This window comes from Histomonas meleagridis, assembly GCF_020186115.1.
Source record: "Histomonas meleagridis strain 2922-C6/04-10x chromosome Unknown contig_130, whole genome shotgun sequence".
Classification (NCBI taxonomy): Eukaryota; Parabasalia; order Tritrichomonadida; family Dientamoebidae; genus Histomonas; species Histomonas meleagridis.
This window is the reverse complement of record NW_027150765.1, coordinates 51,605-67,840: the sequence shown is the minus strand read 5'-3', so window position 1 is coordinate 67,840 and position 16,236 is coordinate 51,605. Positions and strand designations below refer to the sequence as shown.

The window sequence follows — 16,236 nt, the reverse complement described above, 5'->3', positions numbered from 1 at the left end:
CGTATAAATAATTTCTATCTTTGTTTAAGGATTTACTTAAATTTATTTAACTAAATTTATTATAAGAAATTGGTATAAGTTGAAAATGATCTAAATTTATATAAATACATCATGAAAGAAAGAATTTTAGAAAAAATGAGTAATAACCTCATTCAAAGTTCATATTGTAATCAAGAATTCAAAGGAAATATTTTTGGCATTCTTGATGAAAAAACAACAACTGTCTTTTGAACAACTACAGCAATTTATATCATCCTTACCAGATGACTTGACAATAAATTTCAACGGGAGAAAGTACAGTGTAAACAAAGATTTGTTTAAAACCTTGTCAGGGATAGATTTAACAAATAATGAAATTAATTTAAACATTGAAGATAAGTACAATTGTTTCCCTGTTGTCATCGATTATTTACATGGAAAGAAAATTAATATAACACCATTTAATGATTTATATATTCATCAAATTGCAGATCATCTTAAAATTTCATCACTTATCAAGCTAACAGAAACATCAATTCAACTCCCATTATCACCACAAAACATATGTTTTCGTTTAATACAGAAACCAAACGAAAATAAATATCTCAATTATCTTTATCAACATATTGAAGAAATTTATAGCGGTTCAAATCTCTCTCAATTTGATCCCACCATATTAATTTCTGTCAAACACTCAACTGAATCCAAGTTTACATCAGATCTTTCAAGATACACTTTTTATTTTGAATGTTGTATTTCATTTCCTAATCTTACGAAAACATTTCTAACTGATGAAGACATCCAAAATATACCAAACGAAGCACTTGAACTTCTTGTTTCATGTGAGAAATATTCCATTCTCGACAACATAATTCCAATGTATACAATTGCGCAAAAACTTTTTGCCGAAGTAAACAATAGAAAAGAACAACTTCATGAAATTACTTTACAATTAGGCCAATCACAAGAAGAGGAAGAAATCAAACGAATAAAAGTCCAGAAATGTAATAACATTTTAACATCGAATTTATCCATTACAAAACTTCCGAATGATTTAATAACAATTTCAAATGAATTAAAACTTTTTTGTGATGAAATTAAAAACTTCAAAATTACAAGAAAAGATTTGGAAATATTATCTAGATATATTAGTGAAATAACACGAAAATGTTCATATTTAAATGAAAATTTGATTGATAAAAATAATTCGTTTCCATATTTGGATGCTTTGGAACAAAAGAAGTTTAAACTGTGCCAATATTTACAAGAAATAAAACCATCGGATGAAGAAATTGGTAAAATTATTATGGAAATTAAGCATATTGCTGATGAATTGGAAAATGATGCACAAAAGTGTTTGAATAATAATTAAAAAATGTTGTGAATAATTTTATGATTTTTTTTTTTTTTTTTTTTTTTTTTTTTTTGAATAATTATTTTTATTATAAGATTTGTGTATTAAAATATGTTATCTTTGGTTAGATCTAGAAATTGATTCATGTAGAAATAACATAAATCTAATTAATAATTTTTGATATCTGTGTTGAAAGACAAATTATTTTATTAAAATTTTGGTATAAAATATCTTTAAAATTTGAATTCTTTTGTTCCCTTTGGCTATACTCCATTTATTATATTATGAATATGAGAAATTAATGATTCTGTATTCTAATGTGTCATTAGCTGTATTTATTTTTGATTAATAATTACACACAATATATTTTTAAAACTTTAATATCATTGATTTCTTTTGTCTTGACATAAAAATTTATTATATATTTCTTTTTTATGATAAATTCAATATACGATTCAAATTGAGAAAGATTTTTATTGGAAATGAATAAATTCCATGATAATTGATCCAACAGCCAGTTGCAACCTCAAATATAAGACCATTTTAATTATCAAAATTGAATATTACAAATTTGTCAAATTGTTTTTTCACTTTACACCCGGTCATATCACTTTTACGGTTTCATCAACTTCACTTGTGACAATTTGAACGTATCGTTACATTTTTTGACAAGAATTGTAATGTCATTTTTTAGTGAAACCTCATTTCTCTAGATACGACCAATGTATGCAAACATGAAAGCACCTGTTGTACCATCTTTAAGGACAATTTGCTTTTTACTATCAACAAAACATTCTGTGCTTTTCCAGGAACAGAAATAGCAAATCAAGAGCAACATGTGATAGTTGTTCGTAATGATAATCCAAGCAAATTCGGCCTTAAACAACCTTGTGTAAAGCCACCAGGCAAAAAAATAACAGCTGTTGCATTAAGTCCATTTGAACAAACAACTCTATTCATTGGAACATCATCTGGTATTCTTTCATTCTGGAACATACCAGAAAGTGGTATTAATGCTGATATCACTCAACCTTTTTCACAATTTGACACAAAAGAAGAAATTAAATGTGCTTCATTTCATCCACAAGCAAAAAACCTTATTGCTGTTGGTTTAAAGAATGGACACATCCAACTCTTTGACAAATCTCTTACCAAACCACTTATTGATCTTGTTCATTCTAATCTTTTAAATTCTATTTCATGGTCAGATGATGGCACACTTCTTTTTGCTCTTTATCTTGACATGACAATTAAAGTTTGGGATGTTCGAGGAAACAAAGTATTCCATGAAATCAAAGCATCTCCAACAAGTAGTTTAGGATTTCTTCATTCACTTTCAGGACGTCGTGTTCTTTTATCACATTCAGCGAATGGTAAACAAGAACTTTGTATCTATGATGAAAATCTTACCGAAAAAGCGAAGCGCCAATTTTCTGATGGAGGAGGAAATTCACTCAATGTCACATCACATTTCAGTGGCATTATCATTTCATGTTCTTTCAATGGAAACAAAGTATATTTACTTGATGGAAACACATTAAATGATTTATTAGTATATACACATGAAGTTTCTATGTATAATGCATTACCATTATATGAGAAACCAAATGGGACAACTTTAATGACATTATCATTATTCCTTACCAACAATACCATTTCACGTGTACAATTTGATGTTGCAAATGGACCAATTCAATTATCATTACCAAATATGGAATCTGATCTTACACCTGAAGCTTGGTTACAAGTGAAACAAGAAGAAGAAGCTAAACAAGTTACACCAGAAACTAATTCTAATGAAGGACAAATTTTTGACAAAATTTTCGAGCAACTTATTGACCTTAATAACAAAGAAGAGTATGATCAAGTCGACGTAATTATCAATGATATCCTTAATAACAATCCAAATGAAGCACAAAAGTTTTGTATTTTATTATCAAATGTTAATAATCCAATCAATACAAGACGATATTGTGCAATATTTATATCTTATTTACTCAATCCACAAACACCAAAACGTCGTGATTTCATTGTTAAACAACTATGGTCTATCAATGGTTTTGCTGATAATCTTAAAAACTTAATTACCACCACAATTAATGATTATGATAAAATTATTCAAGAAGTTTCATGTCAAATCTTTGCATTTATTTTTGGTATTGAAGCAGGTCAATGGGTTGAAACTCTTCAACAAATTGCAAATAATGTTGTGACACTCACAGTTAATTCCGTTCATGCATTAATTACATCGTTCAAAATTTATACGGAAATTCTTAATTTATCCAATTTCGAACAAGAACTTAAAACTGATGAGCTCATGCCAATTTATAATATTTTTTTTGCTAGCGCTTTGAAAGTACTTAGTACACCAAGTGAACAAATGCCAGAACTTATAACATCTGAAGTTCGACAAGCAGCAGGCCATGGAATCTATTTATCAATATTACATCTTTCAGATTCATTAATTAATGACAATGTTCAAGCAAAGATTCCACTAATTCTTCAAAGTATTCAGCCCTCAATTTCTATTTTAAGTTTGAACCTTTTCAAAACGCTTCATCAAATTATGCTTCTTATTATTAAGAAATTTTATCCTCTTTCACCTAATTTCATGAATATTATAAGTGGTTATGTATCACAAGGAATGAGTATGATCGATCCTAATTATCAAAGCATTTCGATATATTTCTGGAAAGAACTTGCAAAATTTGAAAATTCATATCGAACAAACCCAACATTCAAATGCGAAATGTTACATTTATCAAGAACAGCTGTTCAAGAGTATTTCGAAAACTTTTATAACATTTTACTTTCAATTGATCCTAATGATATCGAGATTGAAACCGAAACAACCCGAAAGCCACATATGTTTGTTGCATCTACTTTACAAGCCATATATAAAGTCGAGCCAGATATTGTATTTAATCTATGTACTAATCGAGCAAAGGAATTAATTAATAATGGACAAAATTGGGTACACTTACATACAGCATTATTACTTATATATTCGATATTAGAACGTCCGACAAATCCGAATGCATTTATACCATTTTTAGCAAGTGTACTTGATCAAGTTGTTGAATGTTGTTCGTCACAACAACCCCCACATTTAAGAGAAACAGCGTTATTTGTTCTGTCATTAATATTAAAATATTATCCAGATTTAGTCACTAATGCATCTGATCCACGCCATGCAATTAAAATCATATTAGACATTATACTACCACCACCACAAGAACTAATAATCATCGGACGATATTCCACGATATTATATTATTTATCAGGTGTATATTCTCAAAAGAATTCATATGAATCAATCATACCACAATATTTTGAACAAATTTATAATATGTTCCAATGTATGTTAGATTTTGTTCTCAAATCAGAAAGTAGTGATGAAAGTAGTAAAATTAGTACTATCACATCAATAACAGAAGGAGTTTGTGGTTTAATATCGAATATGAAATCTGAGAACATTCCAATGTTATCAGTCTTATTTGGACAAACATTTCAAACTTTAGCGAAATCAGCAAATGGTTTTATGTCTGAAGGTGTTTTATATTCTTATCAAGCAGGACTTTGTTCGATAATCACTTCATTCATATTAAAAATTAAAACAACTGTTACACCAGATCAATTCCAAGCTACTGTCCAATTACTATTTGGTTTAATCCAAAAACAAAATTGTCTTATCTATGAAGAAGGATTAATGACATTATCATTATTAGTTAAATGTTTCCCACCTGCACTTAATGAACAACAAATTAATCATTGTTTAGGATTAATTCAACAAGGATTAAGTTCACGAAATGAAAGAGTTATTAATGCAAGTGTTATATTGTTAAGAGAATTATTCGAAAAATATAATCGTAATATGTTAATGATGAAAGTTTTTGATGATGCATTTAATTCATTATGTGATTTAATTATGAATAACCCTTCTAAAAAAGATATTCATCCATATATTATACAAACAATTGCGACAATGTTCGAAGCTTTACGTGATGTACCTGAAGCTGCTGGTATTCTTCAACAACATCATCATAAACTTGAAAACCTTTTATCGACAATTAGAAAAGCTTCAAGCGTATTAAACTTTGAAAATGAATCGGATATAGAATATGCAAATCAATTGTATATATCAATCGCTAATTGTTATAGTGCTTATGCAAAGAACTTTTATGCAATCCTTTTTGAAGGTGATGGATCTCATGAGCAATTACAAGAAGAAAGAACACAACTATTGGAATTGGATAATTTGGCTCAAAGCATATTACAAATTGGTAGGGATAATATCGATGACGATTTAATTTTGGCTTTTATGAAGACGGCAAGACAATTCGGTGAACATTGCACAAGGAGAAATAACGTGATATTAAATAGAAGAAAAATTCATGAAGTAATAAGTATTGGAATTGCAAGAACTCGGAGTAAATATCCAAAGTTACACCAAGAGGCAAAGGAAACTGCAGTATTCCTTAAATCAAAATAAAATGTAAAATCGAAATAAGTTTTGTAGTAATAAAAATAAATTAATGTAAATGTAAATTCGTGCGCGCAATGACAAAATATTTCGTTGTTCATAATGATACTTCGCGCTGGCGAATGCATTTTGCGGCAGATGTATTGTTGCGGCGATCAGTTCCATGTTCCAAATTTGGAATAAATAAAATTTAATCTTTTGCTGTTGTGTGGTCAATTTTAGTTCAGACAATGAATGCGCTCCGCAAACAATAAGAAACTCATTGAGGTAGAGATATAAAAATATAAAAATAAAAGAGTGTAATGGAAAAATATTGTGATGGACAAAATTTGTTAAATTCTGATTTTGCATATTTGATATACAGTGATGCTAATGGAAAATAATTTTATAAAAAAAAAAGTAAAAATTAGAATTTTCAAAAACATGTGGTGAGCGGGTCGTGATTAGATACTTTCCTAAATGGGAATCGGCTAGCCGAAAAATTATTTTATTCTTATAGAAAGAGCACTTTTTAATTCCCACTTTTTGAATCGACAATATTCGGATCTATTGACACTTTTTGCGTGGACTTTTTGATTTATTTACATTGCTTTGGTCACTTTTTGGTAACGTTGGAGCAACTGCTTGAATCATTTCCATCCTTATGAGGGATGAAAAGAAAATTATTGGTAATTATGCTGTTGCGAAACTCATTGGAAAAGGTGGGTTTGGGAAAATTCTTCAAGTTTGCGATGTTTCAACAAATAAAGTCTTCGCTATGAAACTTGAAGATAAGTTGGCCAAAAAGAAAGCTTTAGAAAGAGAAGCTAATGTATATAAAACTTTGCATTCACCATTTTTCCCTAAATTCATTAAATACTCAGAAACAAATGAATACAGATTCTTAATTATGGAACTTTGCGGAGCTTCACTAAAATCAATAAGCAAGATACTTCCCAATAAGCGTTTTTCTATATCTACTGTTTTACATTCTGGAATTGAAATGCTACTTGCTATTGAATCTTTACACAAACATGGCTATATTCATAGAGACATTAAGCCATCTAATTTCCTTATTCGCCCAAGTAGATCTAACCCTATTACACTTGTCGATTTTGGTCTTTCGTGCAAATATTATAAAGTGGAAAATAATCAATTTCATCATGGATTTGTTGGCACAGCAAAATATGCTTCTCCAAATGCTCATTTTGGGAAAGAATTAAGCCGAAGAGACGATTTGTATAGTTGGTTTTATTCTTTGATTGAAATGAGAGTTGGTCGTTTGCCATGGAGTTTTTCTGACAGGGAAAAGCTCTTTTATGTGAAAGTGACTACGGACGTTCGAAGTTTATTGTCTACTTTCCCACCTCAGATGTTGAGTATTTATCGACTGATTCGAAGATTGAAATTTGAAGACCAACCAAATTATTCTTTGATAATATCCTTCATGGTTGAAGCAATGAAAGAATGCGGAGCAAGCTGGGAAGATAAGTTTGATTGGGAAAACATTGACCCAAAAAAGGTACAAGAGATATCTATTCCATTGACACCATCAAATGATATTGAGAAAAGACGTCTTCCTTCAGGCTTGCCTAATCCCATAATGCCACCATATCAAAGCAATTGATTCCTTTCGATCAATTTTTTTTGTTAATAAAATATGCGTTAAAAAATTGCAAATTTGACTATAATCATGTAAACTTAAGCAAGTTGTGGCCAAAAGAACTCCATCAGTTTGGAGCACGTTTATTTCCAACGCTTTTGCAACCTGACAAACATTGACAATTGTAAACCGTCACACTCCGGATGGAACTTGATACCAAAGCAATCTCTCGCTACTTATCCTTTTTAATCAAAGGTATACCGGCCGATTACGAAACTCAAGAAATCAATCTTAATAACATCGCTTATTTCTGCATTAATGGTCTTGCTGTAATTGGTCAGCTTGATAAAGTAATTAAACCAGAGCTAAAGCAAAAAATCATTGATTGGGTTTACTCACAACAAGTAGAGCCTCCACTTTATGGTGGTTTTCGACATTCTGGAGCACATTACACTCCAAATCATACAGTTGAAGAGTCACACATTGCAATGACTTATAGCTCTATTGCTATCCTTCTTTTACTTGGTGATGATCTTTCACGTGTCAATGTACCTCGTGTTATGGAATTTGTAAAATCACTTCAATTACCAAATGGCTCTTTCAAAGGCCATCATCTTGGCTCTGAAGATGATGTTCGTTTTGTTTTCTGCGCTGCATTTCTTACCAAAGTCTTTGGAACTGAAAAAGAAATTGATGTTGAAAAGTCAATTGAATATCTTTTAGATTGTCAAACTTATGAAGGTGGCTTTGCACATCAGCCAGGTGACGAAGCTCACGGTGGTGCCACTTATTGTGCAATAGCAGCACTTGATTTATGGGATGCTCTCGATCGCATCCGCGACAAGAAAATGCTTGCTTACTGGCTCAGCCAGCGCCAGGATGATGGGTTCAATGGCCGTACACACAAGCTTACCGATACATGCTATTCATTTTGGATTGGATCACCATTGAAAGTTCTCGGCTGGTACGATGATATTGTCGACAAGGAGCGCCTTATTGCATTCATAATGTCGAATTATAAAGAAGATTCTGGAATGTTCCGACCAAATTTGCAAAGTGATCCTGACATCATTCACACACACTTCTCATTGCTTGGGTTGTCAATGGCCGGGTTCCCAGGAATGGAAGAAATAGATCCGGCACTCGGGTTCTGCAAGAAGGGACTTCCAGAGAGAATAACAAAAAGAAAAGGCTGGGGAAATAACGCGTAACAAGTAAAAATTGATTCATAAGTATTTGTGGCTTAGCGAAAATAACTAACGCTGTGAAATTTCACACTAATTCAAGCCAAATTTAGCTTAAGCTAAATTTTGAATAATTAGCTGTAAATGTATTTTTGCATTTTCAAAAATTTCTTTTCAGCTTTTGACATATTTTCTATTATTATATCTTTTACTTAGTTGTACAAAGGAAAAGAGAATCAGATATGTTGATTACTAATTTAAAAAAAATTCCCCGCCAGTGACCGTTATCGTAAATTCTGATAAAAAACGAAATTTAAAATTTTTTTAAAAATAATAAGCAATTATTATATAATTAATATACTAAACCGATAAACCGAGTAATAATATGTGATTAAATTCTGAAAATATATGAACAATTTACAAACTAATTTCAGAATTAGAGGATTAAAATTAGTTTTACCGATACCATTTCTCAGTATATTTAATGTTTTCATTTGTTAAATACATGCCACGAGTTTATTTATGACCAAAGATTATTTTCTGCTCTAAAAAATTGTTTGCGCGTGATCAACCGATAATACCAGTAAAAACCAAAACGTTCAAATCAGAAGGTTCAATTGTACACATAATTGGTCAAAATGACATGAAAACTGCACAACAACGTTCAGAAAAAGTTATCACAATTTCGTTCGTTTTTCGATATGGAACAAACAGAGGTTCCAAAACATCCTCATAAAAAAAGACCACCACTCCCTCCCTCAGGACACCACAATGCGCACCAACCCAACCTTCCTAAAACCCAATTTTCAGGAACAGCAGGTATTCCACAATTAAATTTTTCACAAGCACCTTCTCCACTTACTGGCGCGCTTCCAAAAACTCAGTTTTCAGGGCAACTCGGTATTCCTACAAGTTTGCAAGTTCCTACAAATAATCCGTTATTATCCAAACCTTTTTCTCCATTTCCTCCAAGAACCCAAAGCACTCATACTCCACTTGGGCCTTTAAAGAAAAATGATTCCCCTCAAAATGGTTCCAATTTTTTCACATTAATGTCTTTGCCACAAAATAGTGTAATGTCTTTGAACCCATTCACATCTAAAAATGATATTAAGCAACCAACTACTCATCGGAAGAAACGATCACGAAGGAAAGTTCGAAGAGTAGATGCAAAAACCACTGATTTTTCCAAAACACAAAAACCTCATGTTTCTATGCCCCATAGTTCTCTCATTATGTCACTCAATCCATTTAACAATGAAAGATATGACGCAGATGATGAAAAAGACAGCCCACTTGGAATTTCAATTATAAATCCAAACGTCAACCCGGCTGTAATATTTTACAACATCTTAGACATACAGGGTGAAGTTCACGATGAACTGGAACGTTTAAACACAGCTGTCTTTATGGAAAAGTCTGAATACATTGGCGATAGTACAGCTCCACAAGCTGCTTCTTTCAATCAACTAATGTTGTTTTTAACAAATCCCGAGTCTGCTAATATTGAATTCCAAAAAATGTTTTTGATGACATTTTCATCATTTGCAACACCTGCAAAACTTCTTGGTGCTCTTTTAACTCGTTATTACGTTGATATTAATAACCCTGATTCAAACATTAAGACCGAATCACAACGTAAACAAGTTCGAGCACGTGTTGTTCGTATTCTTTCATCATGGGTGAAGATGTCACCAAGTCAATTTACGGATGACATGATACATGCCGTCGAAGAGTTTGTCAAAGTCCTCGAGCAAGATCCTAACTGTAAAATGCAGGTTGCAATCCTCAGTGCATCGCTCGACATTTTGAAAGGAAAACAAACGTTTAGGACCGTTAGGAAAAGTTCTTTGGTCACCCCACAACCGATATTAACCGACGAGCCACCCCAAACTATATTGGATGTGGACCCTGTCGAACTTGCAAGGCAAGCATCACTTTATCACAACGATATTTTCTGTCGTATAGGTTCACTAGAGCTTCTAACTGCTATTTGGGGAACGAAGAAAGGAGGAGGCTCACATAATGTTGATGAACTTACACAACATTTCGACATGTTTTCCCGTTACGTACAACTTACTGTTATCCAAGGAGAAGATGCAAAGGCGCGTGCAAAGGTTTTCAAGCATTGGGTTGATACTGCTATTGCATTTCGTGAAATGAATAATTTCCATGGCGTGTTCACAGTAATGTGCGCACTTACGCATCGCTCAGTTCAACGAATGAAAGAAACCATCAAAGCATCGCTTAAACTTCTCAATCGATCTACAAAGAAAATATATGATAATCTTGTCGAGCTTTGTATGTTCCAAAACGACTTTCATAACTATAGAGAGGAGCTAAAATCTGCAAAAGAGCCATGCGTGCCTTTTATCGGGTCACTTCAACGAGATCTGATATATGTTCAAAATTCTTACCCAAATAAAATCGAAGGACTCACTAATGTGCAGAAGTGCCAAGCTTGCGTCAGTCTGTTGAAGCTTGTCGAAAGTTTTCAAAATTCGCGATATGTTTTTCAAGAAGTGGAAGACATACGAAAACTCATAACAACATTTCCGGAACTTCCTGACACTACTGAGATGATGAAATTGTCTATGGAAAAGGAGGCAAAGAAGAAAAATTGAATTGCGCATCTTCAAAATCTTGAAATTTTTCCACTTTTTTAAGAACTTATAAACAAAATGTATATTTTAATGAAGAAAAATGTTTTTTGCATTAAATAAATTAGTAAAACAGTTGTTGAATAAACGAATTTCATGAAACATTTGCATTATTTTATTTTTAAAATTTGTTTCCTGTTTAGTTATATGTTGTGTTAGCAACAAATAGTGCTAAAACTGGAAATAAATTTTTGAAATAATGGAAAAGAATTAATTGATACAAATATTTTACTTGATATTTCTAGTAAAATACGATTTTACAATATACAGTTTTTTATACAAGAGAGTTGGATCATTTTGTTTTATATTGAGTTATTACGTAGAGTGGATGACATAGTCAGTTGTGTAATATTTAATAAACTTATTATATCGGTTTTTTACTTCAAGTAATCTATTCAAAAAGTTTTTGATTTTTCTGCAGAAAAACGTTTTTATTGAAATTTAAAATGTGTTATAACATGTAACAAAACGATTATTTACAATTTACTAGAGTTTAATTTATCTTAAATTTGATATGTTTTGATTAAGTATAATTTTTTGTAGTAGGTTACATGCTCATTATCGGAGTAAAGCAGCAAATACTGATGATAACCCGCAAAAAACGCTTTTGAGAAGTTTATCGTTAAACCACCAGAATTTGTTGTCTTTAAATGATATTCTCTTTTATCTTTTTGGTTAATCAAACCTGAGAATAGAAATCATAACTTAGTTATTACATGTGACTATTAGTTTAATAATCTTCGATATAATAAACGATCGTATCATTGTATAATAGTGTAAATAAAATTTTTATCTCGAAAAAAAATATCGTACTTAACCTATAATAACCGTTATTTACAATTGCACTTTTTGTACATTTTCAATAGCCAACGGCTTAATTGACAGAGCAATAAATGAACAACCAAACTGGCTTCGAAAACGCTCCAAACATTAAGCTTGTACTTTTAGGCGAGTCAACTGTTGGAAAGACCAGCATAGTAAATGTAGTTCATGGGGGAGAATTTATTCCTGATCAAACAGCAACAATCGGCGCATGTTTTCATATCAAAAAGATGAAAATTGGCGACGTAGCTCTAAAACTTCACATATGGGACACAGCTGGACAAGAAAGATTTCGTTCGTTAGCACCAATGTACTATCGAGATGCTCAATTTGCATTACTTGTTTATTCTATAGATAATCCAGATAGTTTTAATGCAATTGAAACCTGGTATAGGGGTCTTGTTGACGATTGCCCAGAGATGCCACATGTTGTTCTTATTGGAAATAAAGTTGACTTAGTTGACAAGAGGCAAGTTGAAACCGAACAAGGAAAAGAATTGGCCGCTAAACTCAACGCTAAATTTTATGAAGTTAGTGCAAAAGAAAATCATGACTCTATCAATAAAATGATCGAAGAAATTGCCGAAGATGCATCGAAGGACTTATCTCCTGAACCAGGTCCACAAAACCTTGTCAAAAACCCACAAGTTAGGGACAAAAAGAACTCATGCTGTTGATTCTAAATCTGAGATCTCCTGATAATTTTTCTTTTTTATGACCAAAAAACCATATTATTCCCTTCAGCTTGAGGAATTTCAGCAAGCGAAGACTGTCCAAACAAAGTTTGCTCCATTTCATCATCCTTGAGCCAAATAAATGGATTATTATCATTAAACAGTTTTTCTTGTGTTGTACATTTATTTTTTGTAGCTGAATCAGAACTTTGTTTTCCAGAATTATGATAAAAAACTTCTACGTTTGGGATTACTTGTCCTTTTGATTCCATTTCCTTTTTAAGTTGAATATAATGATATCGACATTGTACATCACTTCGATTCCCCATTGCTTGAGCTATTCTTGTCCATCCCTTAAGTCCATTGTTTTTTATTAACATTAAAAGTTTTTCATCATCTTTACGAGTCCATTGTTCTTTAGATATTCGTGGATCTAATCCTCGATGCCATCTTTGTGAACATTGAGCTCTCGTTCTACCATTACCAACATATTTTGCTATTATTGCCCAGTTCTCATGGCCATGTCGATGAATTGATGCAAGTAATCTAAGATCTTCAAATTGAGACCAAGTTCTCGTCTTCTTTCGTGATGAATTATCTGATTCAAGAATATCTGGATTTCCTGGTATAGGTTCATCAGGTATAGAAAGTATCATTTCTATTTTTTCTAATGGTTGTACACTATGAATCGTTGAAAACAAAAATGAATATATTTGGTTATGTGTAATTTTTCCATCTATAAAATCTGAAAAATACTTTCTAATCTTCTTTTGTAAAGATACATCGATATTACAACAAACATCATGAACAGAAGCCATTGCGATATCAAGTAATGGCGAACTCAACATTCCTTTCATTTTGAAAAATGGATGAATGTTACTTATTGATGAGATAATTTAATATTAATTATATTGGTTAGTAAATTTGCTTTTTGTTTGATAAGTATAAAAGTTTCTATACATATGTTCAATTTTCCAATTATTATTTTTGTATTCAACACTAAAATGAATTGTTTCCTTCCAAAAATAATCATAGAATTTTTTTATTTTCCTTTTGTTTTTTTTTCAAACTTAATTAATTTATTTGGAAAAGACAGACATTCAATTATTGTAATAGTTGTAAAAAAAATAAAACACACGATTGAAAGACTAGAAAATGTTAAATTAATGTATAATCCAAAATAAATATGATACATCACTGAAATGACGAAAAATCTTATACTTGTACATTGCTCAAAGTGAAAAAAGAATTATCAAAACAATAACCATTATCGTGAACATTTTTTTATATTTTGAAAAAAATTCAAAGTGCGAATGTTTTTATGTTCTTATCAAAAATTATGTTCAAGAATACTAGCGGTAAATTTTTATATCTCGAAAAATCAAAAAAAAGAATCTATCATATCAGGAAAAATTATAATATCAAACTTTTCCTTTATATTATACACCTTGGAAATATCCTAATTTTAAATTCGTTCTTCCTCATAAAAGGGTCCTTATTTAATAATATAATACCCCAAAAAACACAATATTCTTCTTTGTATACAAAAATAGTTAAAATAAAATGAATATAGAAAAAATATTTTTCAGGTTTTAATCAGATGTTATTGGGATATAATACGAAATTTCAAAATCCTTAAATTTCGTTTTAACTTTAAACTATGGATTATACTATGACGATTATATGGTTAATAAAACGAAAAAAGACTATATAAATTTGTTCTAAATTTTTTTTTAACGAATGATGAAATAAATATTTATTTTCAGTGATATAAAACATAAATTTACAGAATAGATAAATTGAAAAAAAAATTATATAAGTGTAAGTTATGTTTACAAAAATATATTTAGTGATCATAAGATAGGCTTCTCTAATATAATTTCTCTTTCAGCAACAATTTCACCAAGTAACTTTTCCTTATATATGTAATCCCCTTTTTCTTTGAACCCGAGCTTATCATAGATTTCAAGTGACTTTGTATTGTAATCGGCACAATAGCAATAAACATTTTGAAGATTTTTTTCTTTTCCATAATTATTTGCAAAATCTAATGCGTATTTGCCGAATCCTTTCCCTCGATGCTTTTTGTCAATGTAAAGTTTACTGAGAAGAAGATCTTTATTGTCAGGCTTAATTGCAAAATAACCTACAACCTCATTATCTGACTTTATATAGTAGTATTCCATTCCATCTTTTATGTCTCTTTTAATAGCTTCTGCTGATTGATTATTATTGACCCATTGTATTGTAACACCTGGTTTGAAGAATCTTTCATAACATTCTAATAATATTGGCTTTGCAAAGTTTGCAAGATCATTGATGTTATCTTTGATTGGAACAATAGATTTTTTGATCATTGGTGATTAATAATTTTGGGAAAAGTCAGACGACCATTTGATATATAGAAAAAGTTAACAAAACGTTGTTAACTTCTCAGAAAAATAATCCTACGATTGCCATTGGATTTATCATCTAACACGTAAAAAAAATTTCATTTGCTAATATTAGTTAACTAACATCTTCATTAGATACAATAAATTTATTTTTTTGACTATTCAAACTCGTTCATACTGTGATCTTAATACTCACTCTTTAAGCTATCAAAATGGTGCACATTTTTTATTGATTACTAAAGTTAAGTTCCAACTTGTAATAAAAATCTTGAGATTACTTTAACATTAATGATTAAAGTTTTATTTTATTGAACATAATAAACAAAGTTCAATAAGTCACACTCAAATGCAAAACACCTGAAAGATTAATTAGCAATAAACTTCATGAAATTTTGAATTTTAAAATTGAAAATATATTTTTTTATTGAGTTATTAACAGTTGATACCACCCCTTATTAAACGAATAACTTTAATTTTTTCATCTCTATTGAAGATCGTGCCTAATCCAAGATTGTTCATCACAGCTCAAAAAATAAAATTATAACGTCGGTTTTTTACAACCAATTTATTTCCATTCAAAATAAATTTTTTGAATGGTTGTAAATTAGCTAGCTTTACAATTGAAGTTCAAAAAGTTAACATCTCTTTTGTGATAACATCTTGCGCCAAAAAATTTAGAAGTTGTTTTTTGTTTTCATTTTATAAAACTTGTTTTCCGATGCTGCAAATCTTACCAACTTCCTTTTTTTAAATGTTTATATTTTTTCTCATTTGAATTTTCTTTTTTCAGTAAGGATAAAGAAAGTCATTTTTTAGGATATCAATATTATTTTTTAAAAAAATAAAATACATCTTTAATAAATTGGAATGTTCTTGTAAAGATTAAATTTTAAAATCAGCAATTTTATCACCTCTAAATCTGGCTGGATAACTCTTCAATTTCTGTTATTTACTACCACCCTTTTCTGCTTGAAATTGAATCCATTTGTGGCTTTTAACAAAATTGAGATGTCCTGTTCAAAAAGGTAATTAATGCGGCTTGGTAATAAAGCTTCAAGTTCTGGATTGAAGCTTAATGAAATTCTACACAAAACTTTAATATTTG

The 16,236-nt window shown here is 30.6% G+C and overlaps 7 protein-coding genes across 7 annotated transcripts; 5 read left to right on the top strand and 2 right to left on the bottom strand.

The window, feature by feature from the left end:
• Positions 1–2,013: 2,013 nt before the first annotated feature.
• Positions 2,014–5,825, top strand: GO595_001319 (putative coronin; the record flags this gene model as incomplete). Its single annotated transcript, XM_067914105.1, has 2 exons — positions 2,014–2,026; positions 2,143–5,825. 2 exons carry the CDS (start codon positions 2,014–2,016, stop codon positions 5,823–5,825), a joined length of 3,696 nt encoding a protein of 1,231 aa, XP_067778516.1.
• Positions 5,826–6,459: 634 nt separating this feature from the next.
• GO595_001318 (CK1 family protein kinase) lies at positions 6,460–7,422 on the top strand (the record flags this gene model as incomplete). Its single annotated transcript, XM_067914104.1, has 1 exon — positions 6,460–7,422. The coding sequence occupies one exon, from the start codon at positions 6,460–6,462 to the stop codon at positions 7,420–7,422; it is 963 nt and encodes a 320-aa protein (XP_067778515.1).
• A 179-nt stretch (positions 7,423–7,601) lies between these two features.
• GO595_001317 (geranylgeranyl transferase type-1 subunit beta-like protein) lies at positions 7,602–8,609 on the top strand (the record flags this gene model as incomplete). Its single annotated transcript, XM_067914102.1, has 1 exon — positions 7,602–8,609. The coding sequence occupies one exon, from the start codon at positions 7,602–7,604 to the stop codon at positions 8,607–8,609; it is 1,008 nt and encodes a 335-aa protein (XP_067778514.1).
• Positions 8,610–9,283: 674 nt separating this feature from the next.
• On the top strand, positions 9,284–11,206 carry GO595_001316 (RasGEF domain containing protein; the record flags this gene model as incomplete). Its single annotated transcript, XM_067914101.1, has 1 exon — positions 9,284–11,206. The coding sequence occupies one exon, from the start codon at positions 9,284–9,286 to the stop codon at positions 11,204–11,206; it is 1,923 nt and encodes a 640-aa protein (XP_067778513.1).
• Positions 11,207–12,135: 929 nt separating this feature from the next.
• On the top strand, positions 12,136–12,741 carry GO595_001315 (small GTP-binding protein; the record flags this gene model as incomplete). Its single annotated transcript, XM_067914100.1, has 1 exon — positions 12,136–12,741. The coding sequence occupies one exon, from the start codon at positions 12,136–12,138 to the stop codon at positions 12,739–12,741; it is 606 nt and encodes a 201-aa protein (XP_067778512.1).
• Positions 12,742–12,776: 35 nt separating this feature from the next.
• GO595_001314 (Myb-like DNA-binding domain containing protein) lies at positions 12,777–13,595 on the bottom strand (the record flags this gene model as incomplete). The annotated part of the gene is made up of 1 exon (XM_067914099.1): positions 12,777–13,595. One exon carries the CDS (start codon positions 13,593–13,595, stop codon positions 12,777–12,779), a length of 819 nt encoding a protein of 272 aa, XP_067778511.1.
• Positions 13,596–14,591: 996 nt separating this feature from the next.
• Positions 14,592–15,095, bottom strand: GO595_001313 (GNAT family N-acetyltransferase; the record flags this gene model as incomplete). Its single annotated transcript, XM_067914098.1, has 1 exon — positions 14,592–15,095. One exon carries the CDS (start codon positions 15,093–15,095, stop codon positions 14,592–14,594), a length of 504 nt encoding a protein of 167 aa, XP_067778510.1.
• Between the last annotated feature and the right edge of the window lie 1,141 nt (positions 15,096–16,236).